Source organism: Phoxinus phoxinus (assembly GCF_949152265.1).
Source record: "Phoxinus phoxinus genome assembly, chromosome: 13".
Classification (NCBI taxonomy): domain Eukaryota; kingdom Metazoa; phylum Chordata; class Actinopteri; order Cypriniformes; family Leuciscidae; genus Phoxinus; species Phoxinus phoxinus.
Window position 1 is genome coordinate 31425426 of NC_136888.1, and position 23370 is coordinate 31448795.

General features: G+C 37.1%; 1 protein-coding gene across 14 annotated transcripts in view; it reads right to left on the reverse strand.

Moving 5' to 3' along the window:
• Positions 1–7474: 7474 nt before the first annotated feature.
• The window catches only part of smoc1 (SPARC related modular calcium binding 1), a 56287-nt gene continuing 40391 nt past the window's right edge, over positions 7475–23370 (reverse strand). For 7 of the 14 annotated variants that reach the window (XM_079633740.1, XM_079633738.1, XM_079633748.1 and 4 more), the window contains 4 exons: positions 21209–21314; positions 20168–20412; positions 18787–18820; positions 7487–9392 (listed from right to left, as the gene is read on the reverse strand). In XM_079633740.1, coding sequence (XP_079489866.1) covers positions 9353–9392; positions 18787–18820; positions 20168–20412; positions 21209–21314 — 425 coding nt within the window. In that variant the 3' untranslated portion in view covers positions 7487–9352. Of the gene's footprint in view, positions 9393–18766; positions 18821–20167; positions 20413–21208; positions 21315–23370 lie in introns of all 14 variants that reach the window. The other 7 variants (XM_079633736.1, XM_079633747.1, XM_079633741.1 and 4 more) reach the window with 3 other exon arrangements.

Below are 23370 nucleotides of genomic sequence, written 5' to 3' on the forward strand. Positions count from 1 at the left end.
TGTGCTTCTCTTGTCTTATGTGTCATGTTTTGAATGGTTGATCGTCTTTATTGCTCACAGGTGTTTCTTGTTAGTCATTAGTCTTCTTGTATAAATAGCCCTCATGTTTCCATTGTATCTTGTCTAGCTTTGTTCTTGTAACCACTATTTGGTGAGTTTTATGTGTCTGGCCAAGTTTATGTTTAGGATTAGATAAATTGCACATGGATTCAGTTAACACACCTAAAGTGTTTACTTACAACCATCATGTGACGTGTACATTGATAAAAAATTGTGTAGAAACTATTTTCTATCATAATGTCTAGTATATATCACACATCTGCAAGTAAAGCATTCACTATAAGAAAAGTTGCTGGCTTCAATTTGTAAGTACAATCAACTTGGATGTTTAAGTCATTTCAAATTAAATTACTTTAAACTGACTTAAAAAAATACTTTAATCTTGTATAACTTATAAAAAAAAACAGTGTTGAATTATGTGAAATTTTAAAGTGGAATGACTGAAACAGCATTTCTTGTAAAATCTACTCTAATAATGTTTTATTTACAGTGTAACATGACCATCAGAAGCAGTTTCAAACTATTCAAATGTCTAATATCACTTAATTTGATAGCATACAGAGTTGATGTTTTTATTCCCAAAATAATGTCACTGAAGTATTTGTGCTGACAAGTTCTCTTCAATAACAAAATAACATATCGCTTACCGGTGCGTAACAGTCGGGATCGGTTATGGATGCCAACAGCTCTGCTCAGAAATGGCTGACAGTGGCTCAAAAATGTCCTCACTGTTCCCTGGCACCTCTTGTGTATGTCTCGACTTCATCCATGAAATTACACCTCACTGAAGCACCATTGGTGACCGGCGTTCTGCAGAATGGCATCCATCTATCCCAAACTGTCTCTGAAACCCCCCACACCCTTCTCTTTTTCCTCCCCCTTCCACCTACGGTGAGCCGTCCCTCACACCCCTGCACATACCGGGACTCACACCACCGTCTCTGGGACCCCTGAGAGCCGCGATGAAGTCACACCGGCCTGGTGAATTTGAGCTGAGTCTGATGGAATTGCAGCAATGAACCTTCACTGCTCATGGAGCTCTGGGCCTTTGCACCAGGCCAGCATAAGCGTTTACACATCTGGTGTTTTATCTATATTACATCAGTTTTGCTAAAACATACATAGACATAAACACTTAATCTCAAGAACCATTAAGTAAAAAGATGAGCTAACATCAGCACACAACAAATAACTAACCTCATGACATACATAGCATAAATAAAGTCAGTATTTATGGTCAGCAACATTGTTTGATATGAAATGGACAGACACACTATTAGTTGTCTATGTATTGTCCATATTGAGGTAGAAAATAATATAAAATAGAAGCATTTTTGTAGTGTCAGACTTTGGACTTGATTATGTGGATGTGAATGATATCGTCATAAGTTGCGTCATATTGCTTGTGCAAACTAAGGACTGCTTTGGTTCGATGGTGCCATTGTTGCTTCAACCACTGTAACACAGTCAGCAGAGCTGTAAATTAGTGCATAAGTATTATTGTGTGTCTATGAGTGAGTCCGTATAGGTCTCATGCATTTCACATGAACATGCAACAATTCACAACCTTTAGGGTTTAGTTCAGTTAATGAGTGAGTGTTTGAACCGCTTCATTTGCAATGTATGCAAATGTTTCAACGTTATTTTCATTTCACTTTTAAGCAATGACAACTTTTGCACTGTTGAAGTGCCAAACAAAATTTTGCCGAATTAATGTTTGAAATTCGATTTGTTCTGTCAGCAGTGTCCATTCATTTTGACTCATCTCTCAATTTTGTTTGCTGCTGTTCAGATGAACTTCTGCATTACCTATTTGATAAATTCATGACATACCACTTTAATCATTTACACCTATGTAACATTTAAATCATTTTTCATGTTTTGTTATCTTAAACCCCCAAAATGTCAGGTGGTGCAACTTTCCGGACAAATAAACAGACTAAGAAACTATTTAAAAGTGTGTCTTAACAATAAACAATTAGAAACTAAATACTGTGGCATCATTTTAAGTTTGAAACCTTTAATATAAACACATTTGATAAATATCAGTAGGTTTAAAGCTGTTGAGATTATTTAAAAACTTTTGTCCAGCATACTTTTGTATGTCAGGGTGGCACAACTGAAAACACATTATGAATTGACATAACAGGTAATAACAGTAAACATTATAAGGCATCATCCAGACGACCCCAACTGATCCTTGTGAGTGAACGGTAGGTTGGTTCACTTTCCATGTCAGATGGTACAACTAGCCTATACACGATTCAATACATCCATCATGACTCAAAAATATGCATTACATCAGTTTTTTTAAAGAGTAAAAAAAACACTTTTTTTTGGTCAAAAACCCATTAATATCTTGTCTGGTTGTTCTTTGGCAACATTTAATTCTGAGGGGTTAAATGGTGAAAAACCCATCTGGAAATGGAGTTTGAGAATGCTGCCTCCGCGCGCTCCTACAGTTTTAGATTAATTTAAAAAAAAAAAATTGGTAAATCTTAATACTGACTAGTAACATATATACGTTCAAGACTCCTTGTATAATAAAAGAACAAAATAATCACCCCAAACACGTTTCAAATGTGCGAATTTGCATTTGCAAAAGTTACAATCCCCATGTGCTGTAATGCCTAAGTAATTTATCTCAATATAGACTCCTACACATCACACATTTATCTTTTCCTAAATGAATCAAGTGTTCAATCTGAGACAAGGTATCCTTATAGTGTGAAAGAAAATGCCAAACCAATTGGAGTTGAACATGTGGGCTGCTTCATCTGTAGCCAGATGTATCTACTCATTAAGACTTCAGATCATGATTTACTGTACACTTCATGCACTGAGGAAATGAAGCCAATTGGGAGGCGATGAATTCCCAGGGTACTTCATATGAGCAGCCAATCCAAGAGAATAAAAAGGGGAGGCCAAACACAGTAGGATAATGAAGAGAGGTGAAGAGGCATTCCTGCGCACAGACCACATCACAAGTGGGCAGAAACAGCAGGACAATAAAAGTGGGTGAAAACACTATAAAGTCAGAGTGCCCTCTGTGTGCCCTCAGGGATGTTGAGTTCCAGGTACACCTCAGCGAAGCATGTGACTCACTGTTAGCGCAGAAACCACGTCATTCGGCTGCTCTCCTGTTTCATTGTGCTTAGATTGCTTGAAATAAAATTATAATTGAACTGCTTCACTGATTTCATTTCAAGGAGTTTTGAGAAAGTGGATATTTTAACTCAATGTTTGACTTTCATTCTCCCATCAGAGGCCAAAAGTAAAATTGGACGCATGTTTTTTCAATTGTCCCCCAACAGGGGGCCTACGTTCACACAGAATGACTTGCCCTTCTATAAATACTGCCACAGATCTACAGTAAAGTTGCTGTTATTCAATTTTAATCATAACGTACATTTCATAAATGAGCTTTTCTTGTTTATGATCTTCAACATAAGAACTAAACAAACAAATTCTGTAATCTTGAATTTGTAGCAGTACTCATTGTATTTAGAATGAAGCTGGACTAAAGTTAATGATTTGCAATGAGAGTGGATTATGTGATCAAAAACCCAATATAATACCCAATCCTTTTTTGTTTTAACTACAGAAATTCATAAGCAGAAAACATTTTCCATTTTTTCCGAACTGGCAATGCTGATAAAATTGTTGATCCATTGCAGTAAATGGGGAAATTTGAGACAATCAGAATACAGTTATATATATATATATATCCCATTAAAAAAAAATATATATATATATATATTTTAATGGGAACGCAGGACTGGAACTCAGGTCATGGATGCTGCTGCTGCACCTGCACACAAGGCTATGGCTCCGACTTTTCCACCTGTTATATCGTACGCTAGGAAAAAAAAAAGTTTGTTTATACGTTTTCATTATATCAGGTATCATGTATGTAGCACAAAAGGTGCAAGACGAATTAAGTGCAGAAGTTTAATACTTATGTTTATTCAAGTTATGTTTAACTTGAACTTTCATTTCCAGTCTGATGAACCAGAAGTCTATCTCCGTCCGTCCGTCCGTCCGTCCGTCCGTCCGTCCGTCCGTCCGTCCGTCCATCCGTCCATCCGTCCATCCGTCCATCCATCCATCCATCCATCCATCCATCCATCCATCCATCCATCCATCCATCCATCCATCCATCCATCCATCCATCCATCTATCTATCTATCTATCTATCTATCTATCTATCTATCTATACTCCTTTAGTATTGCATTCGGATGCGTAGCTCAAGATGAAGGGTAAAAAAGGACAGACACCTGCCCTGATTAGTCCAGCTGTGTTCTCAATCACACATCACGCCTGTCTGGGATATGACCTTTGACCTCAGTTAGGCCTGCTGGCAGGTGACCCCTGACCCTGGAGAGCATGGCCTGTTAGGCAGGTGCTCCAGACAGACAGACAGCAGTGTGTTACACACAAATGGTTCACACTGCTAGACCTAACATGCCCCTTTCTAATTTCACAAGGTATTTTGCTTTAACTATTAAGTGCATTATTGTCTAAATGACTGCCCTCCACGAGCTCTAATGTGCTTTATAATGGCTTACAGAGTTCTGCATGTGTGGAACTGCTTATGTAAGATCCTTATTTCACACCAGTGTATCACAATATTTGGACTGACTCCAACAAAATAATGCATTAAAAGTATTAAACGGTCAGTTTCTTTTAATCAAATATGGCTATTTTTCTTTAGTCCATTGAAATACAGTAAAATACTGTTTTTGGAGCTCACACTAGACTGCTGAAACGTCTTTACCTTTATTTTTATATCAGACTTTTAGCTTATTATGAAAGAAAGAACACTCTTTCAAAGAACGGATTGTTTAATTTAATTCAAATAAATATGCAAAATCAGCCAACAAAAATTCAACATACAATGGCTTGTGGCCAATATGAGAGTTTTAAATACTGGATTTTGTCCAAACCCATATAATATACACTCAATATACACCTAATACTATATATATATTTTCCTTTTTATAAAAGGTTGTCCACTTTAAACATTCTACTAACTATAAATACAACTACATGTCAACTAACTCTCATTAGAATATTATTAGACTGTTAGGTTTGGGTTAGTAAAGAATAAGATGGCATGTATTTGCAAAGATATATATAGTAGATTGTCTGAGGAGCATCAAAATAAAGAGTTAGCAGATATTAAGCAGACAGTCTACTAATACTCTAATGAGAGTTAGTTGACATGTAGTTGAAACGTTACTTATAGTCAGTAGATGTCTAAAGTTATGCTTTATTTTAATTAAAAATTGTCTGATCTTATAAGCTAGTATTGTTTTAAACCTAACATCTTGCATAAATTATTCTATAATCAAGTAAGTTTTGTCCCTTCACCATAGAAACATATAAAAACTTTTAAATTTTTTAATTTTGATATAATTTAAGAGGAAATTATATTTACAGCCAATTTGTTTATATATTTTTTTTTCAGTGTATATGTTTTGCAACCAAAAAATGTAATACATTAAAGTATAAAGTGGTGTAACTCAGAGCTCGTAATCTGAAGGTTGCTGATTTGATTCTCACAAACGGAGGACATAGCATGTATTACATAACCTGTCTTCTAAATGGCTATACTTTCAGTACATCATTATTATTTTTCTTTCATTATGTGAACTTGATGATAATAAATGATTAATTGATATTTAAATGAATAAAGCATGACTGAAGTTAATTAACAGCATGAAACCACTCAACATGACATTTCTAAGTAATTCAATAGGTTTCTTAAGAACAATGGAAATCTATTATCCTCCTCCGCAAAGCACCCGCACACACACTCTTTCATGTACACATCCCTAAGCAGCTGCGTCATTAGAAAACTTCTTTTGAACTTCACACTGAAAGTCAAATGCCACATGTGTCCGTGTTAGACACATGCGTCCCAGCTGCGTTACAACCCTTATTTCATTTCTCCACCCCCGCTATCACCCAAATCCTTGACCCCGCCTCTGACACCATCCTTATCTCCGTGCTTCTGCTTCCAAGGGAAGATCAAACTTTGGTACCTCAATGCTCGACTGCATTTCAACAATGATCTCACATCCTCTTTGGATCTGTCCTTGTTCGATATGCATCACTAGACATCTGATCAGTTGTGCACCTGGGAACAGGGAGTTGCCTCTTTTATAGAAGTTCTCGCTTTCATTGCCATTCCGAACAATTCTGAACATGTGGCCTTTCTTTACAGTGGACCTTCGAATGGCGATGGTTTAGGTCAATTTGGTGGTTGGGCGACTGGTTTAGGCCCATTCCCATTCTAAATAAAAAAAAATTTTTGAGGCACCCTCTGTCCATCTGTGATATTAACAGTAATCTATGCCTCTCTCCAGATTGGCCGCCTCGTTTGATTGGCCGTGATTACAGCTCAAGCGATTTGAAACATTTAAAATGTGATGAGGCCTCGGCTGAGGTCTGGAAGTACTTCACGGGACGCACAGACCTGCGTTTCAGGTGGGCGTAAAAGAGAAAATGGGCGGCAGCTGTGAGCAAGGGTGTGTTTACTTCTCTATTCAAAAACTCAGTTGTCCCAGGACTACCATTGACATTCAGAAGTATGACTGAATGTGAACCATTAAACCGGCAGGCCTGCTTAAAACACACTTAACATTGAATATTCTGGTTAATACATCCTGAACTGATGAAAGAGAAATTTAAATTCTTATATAAAAAGTTGCTTATTAAAATAATTTTAAAAGTAAAGAAGAGGTTAATTTAATCAAATTTAAAGTTTAGGATAAAGCCTTGTGAAAAATAAGTGTACTCATTAAATGTGTACTTGTGGTGTACTTGAATATCAAAACTGTACTTGCAGATATAATATAATATTAAAGACATAAAAAGCCACTTAAGTGTTCTTCAAGAGTGTACTCTTTATAATAATGTCAAAATAAAAGTTTTACTTTAAAGTACATTTGAAATTGTTTTAATAATCTGCTGTCGTGCTTTAAAAAGTACACACATTTTGGTAGCATTTTATTTTACAGTCCTGTTCCCCATGTACATCTGTACCTATTATAGTACTTAACAATAACGGAGTAATAACTAGGTACTAACCATGAACCTATTCCAAACCTAACCATAACCCATGTAGTTACTTTATATTACCAGTGCTTTATTGTACACTGTAAGTACATGTATGTACACGTACTGTAAGATAAAGTGCAACTCTTATTTTGAACATACTAAAGCACATGTGAAGTACTTGATTAGTGACTGTATTGTGTTATAAAGTTAATATAATTTAAATGACCTTCATTTTAAAAGTATGCTAATGTTCATGTCTTTTTCACTAGGTAATATATGATTTAAACTCCGATAACAAAATATGTACATTGTCAGATAAAAACAAAACAAAAAAACAATTGGACACAGTTATATTTTTTTAAATGTGTATTGTCACTGGCTGTCATTTTTACATTGTGTTGAACAGACTTCGAAAACAAAAACAAAAAAACAGACATAATGAGAGCAAAACAGTCTACTTACAATTATTTACTCTAAGATATAATCTAATTGATGTTGACATTGCTTTCAGAGCTTGCTAAACAATGTTTTAAGATTGAATTGGAGAAAAGCCCAAAAAAGCCCATATGTAAATATTTACAACTTGACCATTTTAATTTTTAAGCCACAGTAATGGCTTGCAAGTATAACACACACACACACACACGCATGCACACACGCACACACCACACACACGCACGCACGCACGTACGCACACACACACACACACACATGCACACGCATGCATGCACACAAACAAAACAAACACATCTTTCCTAAAGTAGAAAGTTATCGAAAAAGAAATAAGGGGTAAATATATATTTATATATCTCTATTTTTATTGGTTTCTTGCAAGGCGTTGAAAGTATCGCTTTTGGAATGGACAAGAAATAATCATTTCCAAAGCCCAGTAAATGATGACAGAATGTAATTTTGAGTCAATGTAAATACATCTATTTATTTTTATGTTTTTATCAATTACCCTTTTCTCGTATTCGTTGCTGCAACAGAACTACACAACTGATTACATTGGCTGAGAAAAAAAAAAAGCTTTCAAACACACTCCATTTATAGTAAGACCTACATGAACCTCCTGATTTAGAAAATCCTCTTCTAGCCAGAGAAGAAAATGTGAAAAAAAACCTGTGGAAATACCATGGTAAAAAATAAAAATACAGTGGTACTGATTGATTACATTGACATTTTCCATGGTATTTACATGTCACTCCTAAGTACTTCAAAGAATACCATGGAACATGTAAAAAAAAAAAAAAAAGTATTACTAGGGTTTTGTCTATTAGTGTATGCCAAGAACTGATATATGGAAAAATTATGAAAGGATATTATAAATATGGATCCTAAACTAGGCCAGTTGCGTGCATTTATCAGTCTATAGCCTAGCAATTGGAAAACCCTGTACTATCTAATGTTGTATGTAATGTTTTGATAAAACATTGTGAAAAAGCAACACCAGTCGTTCAGTGTGTGAGACACACCATACTTACTGAATAATCCATCTGAAGAAAGCAAAGCTAAGCTAAGTGTTTCGTGACATTTACAAAACTAATTTTGCGTGATAGTGTTTTTGACCTCTGACTTCTGAACAAACCATGTAGAACTTACTGCTAATTCTCAGGCGATGGTTGGGTGTACATTACTAGTGTCCTGAGGTGCAAGACTGAGAGACCGTAGCTAATGTTTGTTGACAGAAAAGATTTCACTCCATTTCTTTTTTCACTAATGCTCCATTAGTTCCGTTGCCAAGGTGAACAAAGGAGCAAACATATTGGTTGAATGGACATTTTAAAAAACAACACAAAACAGAAGACATTTAAACACAAGCTTATTTCAAAATGGAATGCTTGCTTTTTTCTATTTTTGAATTGCCATCATGACAATGATTCAAAAACAACTATATAATACTGTCTGGATTAGCAGTGAGTGTGGATGTGCGGAAAATGTGGACGTTAGCAGATAATTGTACAACACTTACAGTCTGTGTTCTCTGACATACGTTTTTGTCAATCTTTAAGTCATATTAATAAAACGTTTACAACACAAACAAAGGAAGGACATTATAAAACGCCTAACAATGGGAGGAGAAAGTGCAAATATTTTGGCTCCATGATATCATTTTCATCATTTTTTTTTTTTTCTTGAGGAACCTCTTAATAATTTCTCAGAATCCTTCGTTGTACTCTTCCAGCAGTGAACAGATGCCTTCCCACTGTGCTTCGTGCTACTGCCTCATCTTCGGGAACTTTCTGTCTTCAGACCAGACGACCTACTGGAAAACAGACAGTGTGGTGAGACAGGTGCATGAGCGGCGAGGTGTTTGCGCTCCGCTTGCTGGCCTACAGATGCGCCAAAACACAGCCATAGCGTGACAAGACGGCAGCATTCTTGAGATTATCTGCACTCATGCATGCACACGTTCACATATGCGCACATACATGCACCCTAGATCTTGTCTACGATCTCACACACACACGCACACATGACAAATAGGAAGAGAGATATTTGGCAAACAACATGGTCGGATGTGTGGGCTTTGTCTGCGAGCAGAACATCTCCAGATGCACCAAATGCATTCAAGATGATATGTCAGCTCCAAAGATGCACTGGCTTCCCTCAAATGATGTTGTTCTTATGCGAGCATCGTAATGTTGTTGGAAGGATAAGAGGCCATGTTTGTTCTCTTTGCAAAGTCATTTGGGAAACCGACACTTCCCCTGCGGCTGATGTAATTCTTTCTCTGCTACCTCCTTGTCTTAAATTCTCTCACTTATCCACTTTGCCTTTGAGGCTGGGACGTTTGACATTAGCCCACAAATCATTGGTGATTCATGCAAATTGCTGCTTCTCAGTATAAAATGTAACCCAACATGCGGCAGAAATACTATTTAGTTCACGCCATGTACAATACAGTAAACCATAACGGACTGATGTGTAATTGGATCACAATGTCATTGGGAACAGGGACATTTGGTGTCCACAGTTTGGACCATATAGGACTCCTTTTGGGGCTATCAATCAGAGAGGAACTTGGGAGATGGGTAACACAGACAGATTGCTTGCAGATGGCCGCTGTAGAAGGGAGTACAAGAGTTCCAGTGAAGAACCCCCTCCCCTACCCCATGGGGGAAGGGACTGACAGGCGGAGGGGGGGTCCCGGGCCCTGGAGAGTCCATCAGATGTGTGTGTATGTGTGAGGTCAACAGGCATTTGGGGGTGGGGAAATGCAGGTGGACACTCAAAAGGAACAGACCTGCTTTATCACCTATGCTGAATTTATTACTTGCACAAACTTAAGCCTAAAGTATACTTCAGTTTTTACACGAACGCTAACAGTAGCGCAGAGCTATTCAATCGGCAAGACATAATTGCGCCATTTTACCGCTTTAAAGCAGTTTTGGCTTTCTGGGCCCTATTCTCATCTTTGATGACTATTTTGAGTGTTTAGGATTATTTTTTCTTTTACAAAGTATACTATGGGCTGCCTTGATGGAAATGCACTTCCGCTGGGAAGGAAATATAGAGACCGGACCTCTTGGCACTTTAATTGAATACCCCTGCAGTGGCGTATGCCTACAGCCAAGAGCTTTGCCTTTCCAGAACTTATGACTGATCAAATTGTACTCAGGTAAACTACAGTTCTGTCATGACAACTCTCGGAGTGATTGGCAAGGTAATGGATATGACAATGTTTATATATTTGGTTTTGGTGGAATAGATCTGCTGCCGCTGTTATTGCTGCTGCGGAGCATGTGCAGGACATGCTAACATTTAGAGATTGCACAGACTAGTTGACTTTAATCCTCTGCCATTATGCAGTAAGCTTGACGTCGACTAGTCATGGCCTATAGAGGGCGCAACAGGATAAGAAATCTTTGAAGTCCACATTTACGCTCCGTTTCCAACAGTTAAAATGACAAATAAATGCATACTCCAAGAGCACTCCATAATATATGTTTGATTATATGTTCACATATACATGTAATTTTTACTGTGCTACTTTATCTGTATCCGATTTAGAACTAGCAGAAATCTGGGAGAAATATAACGACCCCAAAACAAAAGAACTGATACAAATAACATGTAGGAACATAACGCACATGAAAAACATGAATTACCCATAGCAGATCTATACAGGGGAAGGTGGAGGGTTTCTGAAAGCGCTGGACGGCCACAGCAAATGCTAACCAAGGATATGAAGGTTGAGCACGAGAGCTCATTGGCTGCTGATACAGCAGGAACCAATCAGCTGTGACATATAGAGAACCATGTGATTGCAAGCATTGTTGTTGGTCTAAAGTAGTGTGTTTTTCCATCCCTTACATTTCCTTTTTAACTGTAAAACATGCCAGTGTTGCCACCCACCTAATTAGTGGAAAACAATTCAAGACGTATGCACAGTAAAAAAAGAAAGAAAAAAGGGCTGCATGCATACAGTATGCAAAACCAAAGCATACTTTTAGCTTTAGTTGAAACCACAAACCTTGAGGATTACCTGACTTAAAGTGTCTCTGCTAAATTTAAGGTGTACTGCGGAGGATGTTTGCCTTTTTGTGTGTACCGCAATTCACTACGTTACACCTACAACAATTATTGATATTTTGAGTTGGATTTGGCAGGAAATTACAGATTTATGTCATTTGTCCTTGAATGCTTATGTCTGCAAGTAAAGAAAAGAAGGTCTATTATGGTGTGACGTATGCTTTTTACTTGCGCAGTCAAGAAATGTTTCATCTTGTAGGACTTTATTTTTAATGTCAGGGGGTCTTGGAGTAGCATGACAGACCTGACGCTACTTTCAAAATACTGCAGTTTTTCAGTAACAACCTACTTTGTCCAACAACTGTCACGATAAAATTGTGATTTTTAATGTCTTGCGCCATAGCTTTACAGTGAACTGAACTGAGGTTTCACACATGTGGTCCTTTCTCTGGAAAGTCTGTTGCAAAGTTGGATTCATTCCATTTAAATGGTTCGAACATGTAAACTAATCAATAAAAACAATTTTTTTACTATTTCGAGTCCCTGCAGAATTTACAAGCTTAGCTATAGATTCACTCATTGTTTTTACCCTGATTGCTATAATTACCCTCTTAGCTTCAATGTCTTTAGCGATTAGCTTGTAGAATAGATAACTACTTTTTCAAAAGAGCAGTTTATTTAACTGTGGTTGACCTGTTTTAAATTATACTTAGCTTGCATTTTTACAAGCTACATTTCAAGATAGTTTCCCAACACTGACAGAAACATGTTATACTGTAGGTATTCAGCAAACATACCTATTAAACATAGTTGCGGAGGCGAATTTGAGAGTATGTCTTGTTTGTCTGTTAGCGTGGGGAATTCTTTTAGCTCTCAGTGTCTGCATGCTCATTCTTCTCAAAAGCCCAATTCCCTTCGGTAATTAACAGGCACCAGAAAAAGGGTCCACTTTGGCCTCTACTCTTTCAGAGCGGTAAAGTGATGAAATGACTGTGCCATTAAGGACACAAAGCCTCTCCCTGCTCACCCCCGTCCCCCTCATCTGATAAAGGCCGGGGAAACCAGATCCAGTGTGTCTGAGAGCTGCTTTACCTGACTGCTGATCTCTGATTATAGGCCGTGCATTGGAGACCTGGAAGGGGAGGACACTGCCTTGTGGCAGAAAAGGTGTGCATTAAGGTATCACTGATGCGGATTCATAAATGCATATTGTGCATGATCTGTTCAACACTTAGAGGGGTACTACTAGTATTCTGCAAAATCAGGTGTTGATACACAATAGTGGTTATCGACTTGTCTTGCTTAACCCTTTAGAACCGAATGTGTCGTCGCCGACTCAGATCAGCAAGCTGTATTCATTGTACCGTAACTCTTCAACCGTTTGCACTTTCAAAACCATTCAAATTGCCCTGACAGTAGACAACATGCGCTTGGGATGATTTTTAATTAAACTTGGGAGGCGGATGGCCGTTACTTTTTCACGTATCTTTACATGTGTTGTATGCATGTGTATGTGTGCGTGCCTAATATGAATGGGCGCATTTGTATGTGTGAGTGTTTGAAAAAAAGTGTCCTAAATGAAAACTGTGCAACCCAATGTCACAAAAAAGACTTGTATAGTTGTATTATACTTCATATTTCAACTTTAAAGTGTTCGTTTCTTTCGTTTCTTTCGTTTCTTTCGTGTTCGTTTTTTTCAGATTTTTTCTAAATAAAAATCTGAAAATGTATTCTCGTTTTTTTTATTTTTGTCTATTTAAATTCTATTTACAAACTCACCACACACAATAATGGTCAATAGTTTGTTGAAAGCTAATCTTTTTCTGAAAAAGATGACACCTTGCACATGAAGATAGCACATTGTTTTAGAAGTTTACAGTCAAAAAATCTAAATATGTGAAAAACACCCATTTTAGCTTCAGGTTCTATAGGGTTAAGGACTTTACAGACTTTATATTGGGCATTAAGTGGAAACCCAATGCAATACCAATAGTGTTTAGAATTAGTCAACAAAAAATTTGCTTAAAATCAAATACTGAAATATATATGTATATGTGTGTATATATATATTTTTACATACTCTCAGATCTGCAACCTGCATTTCTGGATCTCTAAAAATATTGGGCACTGCAAAATCAGGAAATTGAAAGCAAATGCTATATAATCTGAACATACAATAAACTCAAGTTTGACTTGTGCTTGTATACAAAAGGCTACAGAAAATGACCTTTTTTTAAAAGAAAAAAAAGCGAGGGCGATTCACTCCCAGACAGCGCCAAATTTCCCAAGTGAGCAAGTCTGCTTCCTTTTTTTGCATACTCCATAGAAAACATCACCATGATGTCATCCATAATTATCGCAAATGACTAAGATGCAACAAATCAGTGTGTCTGCAGCATTCTCCCAGCCAGATTGCTTAAAAAGCGTCTTTTTTCACAAGGCTAATGGCACGTACAAACAAAGTCTCTTTCTAACGCAAGAAATAAGAGTTGGGAGCGAGTTGAGTCTCACGTCTGCTGTCAAAAGTAAAGCAAACACACTGACGTGTTTTCCAGCTCACCAAAACTTCTTCAGTCTGACATCTACTTTTAGTCCATCCGAGAGCAACTGGCCATTTTTAGCACTTAAAGCTCAAAAACAGTTAAGAGGCATGCATGCTTTCTCAAATATGCCGCTAAAACACTATAAACTGCATTAATGAGAGGAAGTACCAAAATAAGTGTTACAATGCACTGGTAGAATCTGAAGAAATGTGCAGAGCAGGTGAGTCCCATATAGTGATATTTCTCCTTAAACAATTAGCCTGGAAGGATGGCCCACCCCTGTTTTAAAGCCCTCTTAATTTCCAACAAAAACATAAAAGCTAAGCCGCGCATAAGAGACTAATAATTAGTGCATTTGGTTCTGAGTTTCTTACATACAAAGAAAAGAATGCCTGTATGATATATGGTTTGATAGTGAATATTCAACAACACATCCCGCCTCCCATCCAATAAATCCCAATAGGCATCATTTTACATATTTATTATAGTTTTACTTAACTTTTTCTTCAATATTTAATGCACATTTGAATAAATCTGTCATAGTTCTAAGCTGATAGTGCTCATAAATGTCAATGTTTAAGATTACTAATCAAATAAGTGTAGGTGGGCTGCTGAACACGAGCCAGAGCGAAGCTTCAGTTGACAGTATGGGATAACATGTAAGTAGCTAAACTAAATATTTAATATTTGACAGCTGTTTTATGACAGACATGTTAAAACACGGACAGAATTAATCAGGGATTTAAACTAGTGAACGGTTTCATTAATTAACTAACTCATTTTGAACTGAAAATATACAGTCCTACTTGATTGCGATTAATGTGTATGTGTTAATTGTAATGTGATTTGTGTAATGTAATTCAAGGTGACAACACAACACACATTCAAGGAGCCATTTTCAACGTATTAGACATACGATTAATAATGAATGAGCACATATTGTCAGTGAATTTAATAAGCTATAGGTTTTCTGCTAGCCTTCAGTAAATTAATTTGTGGCGCTCTTCGGTTTCGACCGAAAATTTTGATATTATAGTTTTTATTGATTTTTTTACTTCATCTGAATAAAACTTGGTAAAGGTTTTGGCACTGCTATGTGAACACACACACACACACACACACACACACACACACACACACACACACACACACACACACTTGATTCAAAAAAGTTAAATGGCCCTGAAAATGCGTGTCACGCTTGTACCGCATTGGAAATGAATGGGAAACTATTTTCACACAGTGGTAACGTTTAGTACTGCGCCCAAAAAAAAAAAACGTACTAAAAGCTCATATTTTGACATATCAACCTTAAAATTGCAACCTGACTTGTTTAGATTTATGGCTTTGGAAAATATATTTCTCATATAAAAACTGAAAACATTTTTGTGCATTTTTCATAATAAACAAACCGCTATAATGTTTTTTTTTTAAGTGAACTTTTTTTTTTTTACTTCTGCAATAATCAACCAAGTCTCTTCTTTAAAAAGAGTCCAAACTTAAGATTTATAACAGTTGAATTTTGAAATTTCATGCTCAAAAAGTGGTCAACAGGTAATAAATGGTAATAAACTACATAAATATAATTTAGTCCCAAAAAAATCCCTCTTTTTTTCCCAATAAAAAACATTTTCAAAATAAATATAGTACATTCATTACATTGATTTTTATTTTATCTTTGACCACCACTTGAGGAGCACCAGAGGGTTAAGAAAACCTAAATTTTTTCACCTCTGTATTTATAAAACCCTGCGAATGGCCCAGGTTATAACCATATATCCCGGTGCACAGTGAAGTAAGAAGCATCATCAGCATTTTAAAGAGATAATTCTGGTGTCTGGATTGCAGCAACTAATATTGTAACTAAATAAATGTTACTATTTGTCATACATTCACTGTCAAACCGCCACAGCCAGATGAAGGAAATGTCCATTGGCTCTCATCACGTTGTAGATATTTTGGCGGTGCACGGTCCCAAATCCCGACTACATCAGACTCATCAATTTTACTTCCAGTACACTTAAGCGACAAGACATAAAACTGTCTTTTAGGAGAAGCTTGGCCCAATTCATCAACCCTCGAGTGTGTACACGAGAGGAGGGGTGTCGAAAAGCAAACTCTTTGGCTGTGGGCAGGAGAAGCCCCCTCAGCTCTCCAAACCAAGCAGCTGTTTATCTTGGCAGTGCTAGTCACGGTCCACTGGGCCTGAGTTTCTGCCCGTTCCCGGCCACTGTTTTTAGGTTGAAGTGGGCAGCGCCAGGGTAAACACATGAGCTCAGCCCTCGCTGGGTCCTTGGTGGGTCTCTGCTAGGCTACCAGAACCCACAAGCCAGGGTAAACAGCAGCTATGCGACTAATAACAAGGGAATCCCACTGGTCGGAGAGCGAGCTAGCGAGAAACGGTGCTAGTGGGCTAGCGAGCCTGTCATCAAACGCTAAACACCTAACTACAAGCAAAACATTATGGCTGGCAAAAGTCAGACAGTGAGCGCAAAGGAGCGAGAGAGCGACTTGTCATCGTGCTATGAGACAGAACGTCTTTCTGCTCTGTGTCTCTACCTCCGAAACGGTAAAAAAATAAAAAAACACAAGTGAGACAGTCTCGGTCTCAGAGCTATTACAGTTGCCATCATTTCAAATAAACAGTCATGCTCCCAAATAAGTGTGTTTTTCTCTGGCTCTAAGGAAAATATCACTGAAGACTACCACTAATCAAATGTGAAGTAAATGGTGCCACAAAGTCTTATTCAAACCGGTTATAAAGCTGCGCATGACTTCTGAGCGTCTACACACAGGAGCCCAATGAATTAAACCTCACGCTGTAATTTAGCGAAGAGAGACAGGTGGGTCTGGACACACTGAATTATAGCATTTAGATAAATAATTTCTCCCCTTAAGTTCCACTTTAGAGAACCGCAAACCAGAGGAGGCCGATATGGAGGAGCACATCAGGATTAATATCAAAACCACACTTTCCTTCTCATAACCTGGTAATATACAGCCATATTCATGACAGCACTATATATATATACTGTATATATATATATATTTTTTTTTTCTTTCTCTCTCGATGTAAAACGGAATAGAGTAAAAAAAAAAACAGTGTCATGACTCCTGGTGGTTATTTTGGAGATCGTATTCTCCTACTAGATTTATGAAGTTGGAAACATTTTACAGACCTGTTAATGCACTTGTCATTGCTTATCTATGAAGCAGAACAAATGATGTGTTTGAAGAGAAAAGAGTAACTCCAAACCTGCAACTTTTGTCCAACAAAAGCTATTAGACGGGATGTCTTCTTGTAATAAGTAACATAAGTAGCAAGTCTCTCGGCCAGTGATGGAGTAGCAGAACTTCTGGTGCAGTTAATGATGGGATGTAGCATTATATTAACTCGATCGGTGGAGGATCAGGTGGGCTGTGGGATACCGCGCCATCCGGCCTAGTTATCTGAGGTTAAGTAGTTGCTTCCAAGTTCCAACCCAAGGGCTGTTCGCCATAATTTAGCCGGTACATGACCTCACTACATTATTGTGCACATCTTATTTAATTTGTTAGCTGGTTAATTAACTCATTCCAAGCATTCGAATTTGACACTGGAAAAAGTAGGAGAAGCCACTCTATTATAATCATTTTTGCATTTAATAAATTACTTTACGAAGCGCACTAAATGTGTTATCTTGCGTTTCGAGGCAGTCACCTGCTGTTCGGGAACGCAGTCGGGTAATACAGTTCTGGAAGGTAATTAACCACTTTGACAACAGACTTTTCAGAACAGCCCAAACCCCATTTCAGATGCTGTGCTGGTTAGTCCAGTTCTGCCGTCCCGTCGCGCAGTCACGTGATTGTTTTGATCCGCATCGATTTATTCCGTAAATGTGTTTCCATCATAGTTTATGTGCATGTTTTCTCATCGGATAAATTTTTTATCCGAAACAAATGAGCGTATACGTTTTTTATGCACATTTTTTTAATTTATGAGCATCTTGCCATTTCCGTCCAGATGTTTTTTTTATGTGATATCCCAAAATGTGCATAATAGTAGGTGGATGGAAACATTGCTATTGTGGAATATGCTCTTTCCATAACAACAACCAACAACACAAACATTAAACAGCTATGAATTCACAACAATAGTGTTATACAATAGTGTACTTACTGTAATTTCTACATTTCTCTTGTCATCTAAAAGTTTGGCTTAAAAAAACAAAGTGTCTATACGAGCAAAGATGAATATTTTCCTCACTGAGATGACAGCTCAACAGTCTCCAGGAGTTGAATGGGAATTTTTCCACCAAATTACTCAAAGTAATGATGTCACTTTCTTTTTATCTACAATTTTTTAGACCCTGATTATTATCTGAGAATAGTTCACTTCTGACTCAATTACATACAGCACCATGACTACCATGAACAACTTTGAATAAAGTAATCCAGCTCACAAATACATGCACACACAATGTGGGTGGCCATAAAGATGCATCATTCATGCCGTCTCCATCGTAAAAAGCCAAGGTTTATGTTGTTCACTACATACTATCTATTCATATTGTTAATATATTATAAATCTCTGCAGCTGCTGAGGCAAATGTTAGTGCGAAAGCAATTAGTCAGGCCTTACTGAACAAATTTGTCCCTTGCCTTGTCCCCTGACTGCTGCTGCCTGTAGTGCTACCTGCAAACAGAACATACAAGACAGACAGATGTAAGTTAATAAGAAGAAAAAGATCTGAGTAACATGTTTTCCCAGACAAGTGTTTCTACTATCGATATTCCCACCATTTTTCCAGTAGTCAGTAACTACTGAATCTTACAAAGATGTCTCTGTGCCAGTATTTGACTCATGTTATACAGTCACTAAAGTAGAGTTATAAAGAATGTTTTTTTCGGTTGTCTTTTCTGAGCCTGGTTTACTCCCCATGTTCTTTTTGGGGTTTTAGTATGAACTCAAATTGTGATAAAAAGTAAAATAAATAAAAATAAAGCAGCATTGTGAGCTATAAACTCATATGTGAGACTTAAAGGCACAATTGGAGTTAAAAAGTCATTGACATAATATCAAAATTATAAGAAATTAAAGGGTTAGTTCACCCAAATATGAAAATTACTCATTTAGTCACTTACACATGAGGGTGAGTATATGACAGAATCATTTTCATTTTGGAGTGAACTATCCCTTTAAGTCTCAATTTGCAGGATATAATATTACATTGCAAGATATAAAGTCCCATTGTGAGATAAAGTCATGTTGTTTGACAAAGAAGCAATTGCAACAAATTAAGTTACAGTTCGAAATATATAAATTCACACTGCGAAATATGAAATTGTAAGTATGAGTAGCAACTTCACAATTAACTGTTTTCAAGAGCCTATGGGAAACTTCATTACTTTCTCTAATCTTATGGGAACTTATGGGAACAAATTTTGCATTAATAATTTGCATCAGTCGTTTAGCACGTAATACAGAGAGACACAACGCTAATGTTTTGGACAGTCACATTTGTGAAAAGTGCATTTGTATTCTGTAATAATATGATAATAGTATTAATAATAGATACACTTCAATAACATCTGTTTACTGGACTGGTTTAGATAATTGGAAACAAGGTTCATTTCAAAAGAGTAGGTCATTTCCAACAAAACGTGCGGGTTAATGATTGACTAACTACTGTTAGCTGAATAATTTTTCCTCTACAGGAGCTTAAATACAGAAACCTATTAAACAACCTTGGAAATATCTACATTCAATTGTTAAGGTCCGGATTTATTGACAAATCATTTCGGTCAAACATTTATCCTTCCTTGCAATGTAAATACTATTACCAGAAACGACTAACTCCAACATACAGTATCAAATTGGTAGGAAGTTGATAGGAACACCAACTTTCATTGTGTATTCAATGAAACAGGAAGTACCAGGGGAAATGAAGTAACTTCCGTAATAACCTCGCCAAATGTGGTTCCACCAAAGCACTTTATCATCCGTTTTGATATCATAAATGCGTTCAGAAAAGCTGCACACCCTCTTTATTGACTCCTAGGCATCCTTTGAGTTCCTGAAGGGAGATGGTCTTGTCCTTGTTAAGGTCGCAGTAGTCGGCGAACTTGCGGGCGCATCGTTTGGGTTTGGCTTTCTTCTTCACGTAGCGCTTGAAGGGCTTCATCTCCTTCTTGTTGATATCGTGACTGCCATTATTATCCAGCTGGGCAAAGTACCAATGAACCACCCGTTCCTCCAGTGTGTGGCTTGGGTCAGGCTCAACAAACCTGGAGCACAAACAATCCCAGTGTACTGAATATTACTTCACATATAGTCACATTTACACAAGTCTGGCTATTATAAAAGTCAACAATTGAACTTTTTCACTAGAAGCTAATGAAATGATACAGACGGCATCACCCTTCGGCAGATTCAATTTTACTATTTGAATTGTATTCGATATACAAAACTCTAAAATCGACAAAACGTATCCAGAACTGTTTGTCATATGTGGACATTAATGATACCTCTTTTAAATAATTGCAATTAAAACACGATAAAATTGATTTATTTACATTCTGAACTCATATTATCCTTGGCCACTTGGCACTAGAATATCAGAGAGACGTAGAAAGTTGTGGGAAATTTTTCAGGCCAACTCCACCATGGTGGTGGGACGTTTTTCACAAGTAAGAACTACTACTAAATATACTGTGTATACTCAGGGTAACACTTTAGTTTAGGGACCAATTCTCACTATTATCTAGTTGCTTAGAAGCATGCATATTACTAGGATGTTGGCTGCCTATTAGAACTTATAAAGCACATATTAATGCATTATTCAGCATGACCATATTCTACATCCATTAATCCTACCCAATACCTAAACTTAACAACTACCTTACTAACTATTAATTATGAGTTTATTGAGGCAAAATTATTTACTTTAATAAATTACTTTATTCTAATAACAATTCAGTTTTATTCTCAAATCGATACAAATGTATTCTGTATTCTTTTTATTTATTTGAACTAAAATGCTGTTGCATTTGTGAATAACGCATTACTTTATTAAGTTCTTACCTCCCGCCACCAGAGGGGGCTGGTGAGTTGATAGCTTGCACCATGTCAGTAGTAAGGGCATCCAACAGGCTGGTTATGAATTCCACTTTCTTTCCCTCTGGACACCCTGTAACATTTAAAGGGAGACCCACACAACCACAAGCATTCTCATTTAGTCTCACAGCAGAACACAAACGTATTTTTAACATTAAAATGTCATTTTCAATGTTCTTTTCAATTGCGCTCACAGTAAGTGAGGAAAGTATTAAGCTGTCCCAATGAAATATACAACATCATGCGATACAGTTTTTCTAACATAAATGCCAAAGCTGATCGCAGGCTTAACATCTTATAGCAATTCAAAGATAAAACATGCCAAACAAAAGATGTTAGCATTTGCAAATGCTTGAGAGCATGTGTGAAATGTAAAGTAGCAAATAAGCTAGATCGACAAGGGCACTTTCGCAGACCACCGCAGCCCAGTTAACTTTTACGACACATTGCTGAACACCTTGGGTAGCGCTTTTTTTTAACTGTCCCAGATGCTCGGCTGCAATGGCGTGCACCACTTGAGTCAATGTTTCGGCCTTAATTGTGTCTCTTAAAGGGTGACTTAAAACAGAAGAATGTAATAATCTCAGTTTACATTTTCACTTTGGTTTTCTCGTGCCATCCTCGCTCTTATTTGTCTGGTTCAGGACAGTTTGGGAGGTGGGGCCCTGTGGCTTACCAGGTGACTCCAATTAGTATCTGCAAGGTTTGGACAAGTGTGATGACGTGCCGGCTCAGTGCTTCTCAGCCCAAGTGTTAAATTAGAACATTTGGAATCAGACTCATCTTGTCAAACTTCCCATATTATACTCGGCAGATGTACTTCATAACGCCAGCTTGTGGGAAGCCCTGATGTAGATCAGCCATGAGTTTGTTTGTTTGTTTGCACTAGTGTGATGATGCTACAGGTAGGTCTTGTAGTGGAATTTGGCCTGTGGAAATAGTTAGAGTACATCTATCCAAAAGTCCCCCCAGTCCTGTGTTGAAAGGATGAAACCAAAACTCTTTGCTCTGGTGCCAGGTTGCACTCAAGTAGAGTACATAAAAATAATTTGACTGAAGTCCCCCCGGGCACTGACAGCACCTCTCGGCCCCCCGCTGCTGTCCTCCCCAGTGGTCCACGCCGTCATAAACTACTCCACACATCTGTTACCCAGTCAGGAGCCATGTTTTACTCTGTAAACTTACCAGATGGAGGATTAAAAAGGAGTTACAATGAAATTCTAAATGAAAGGGAAAGAACTGGAACGAGCGAAAGCCTAATATTTCAAGGGAAAACCACATTTAAATGCTAACATGTGGTACTGCACGTTCTTGCAACCATTTGTCAAACATTATTAGCAAGAACAAAAAGAAACCCATACTCTTATTTATTGTAAGGATAGTCAAGGACAATGAAAATATACAATCAAATAATTGAAACAAACATATAAGCAATAAATCGAAGCTTCTTTCCGCCACTGAATACAAAAATAATAAAAGGTAATTGCGACTTTATATCTCACAATTGTGTGATATAAACTTGTAATTGGGAGTTATAAAGTCCGAATTGCCTGATATAAACTCGCAATTGCTTGTAATAAAGTCTTAGAATTGGTCATAACTCAAAATTGAGAGTTTATCTAATAATTCTGAGAAAAGAAGTCAGAATAGCATTATATAAACTTACAATTACAAGAAAAAAAGTCAGAATTGCAGGTTTAAATCTCTCAATTCTGACTTTATAACATGAAATTGCGACTTTGTATCTTACAATTCTGAGAAAAAAAGTAATAATTGCGAGATATAAACTTGCAATTGTGAAAAAAAAGTCATCATTATCTTTTACAATGTTTTATTCTGTGGCGGAAACAAGCTTCCATAGCAATATTACTCATTGTTGCACATAAAACAAAATAAGCAATAGGCTTTAGCTAGATCATAGCCATTAGCTGTTACTTGCAGGGAATGATATTCTCATTCTAAAGAGTATCTGATTGGGAAAATAATCTATAAATAATCTATCATTTTGATTCATTGTCCCAGAAGAGAAAATAGACTTTGCGGAGTACACTATATTATAGCTTATTAATTACCTCAAAGCTAATAGCTAATAAAGCTAACAAATGACTGGTACACTGTATACAGAAGGA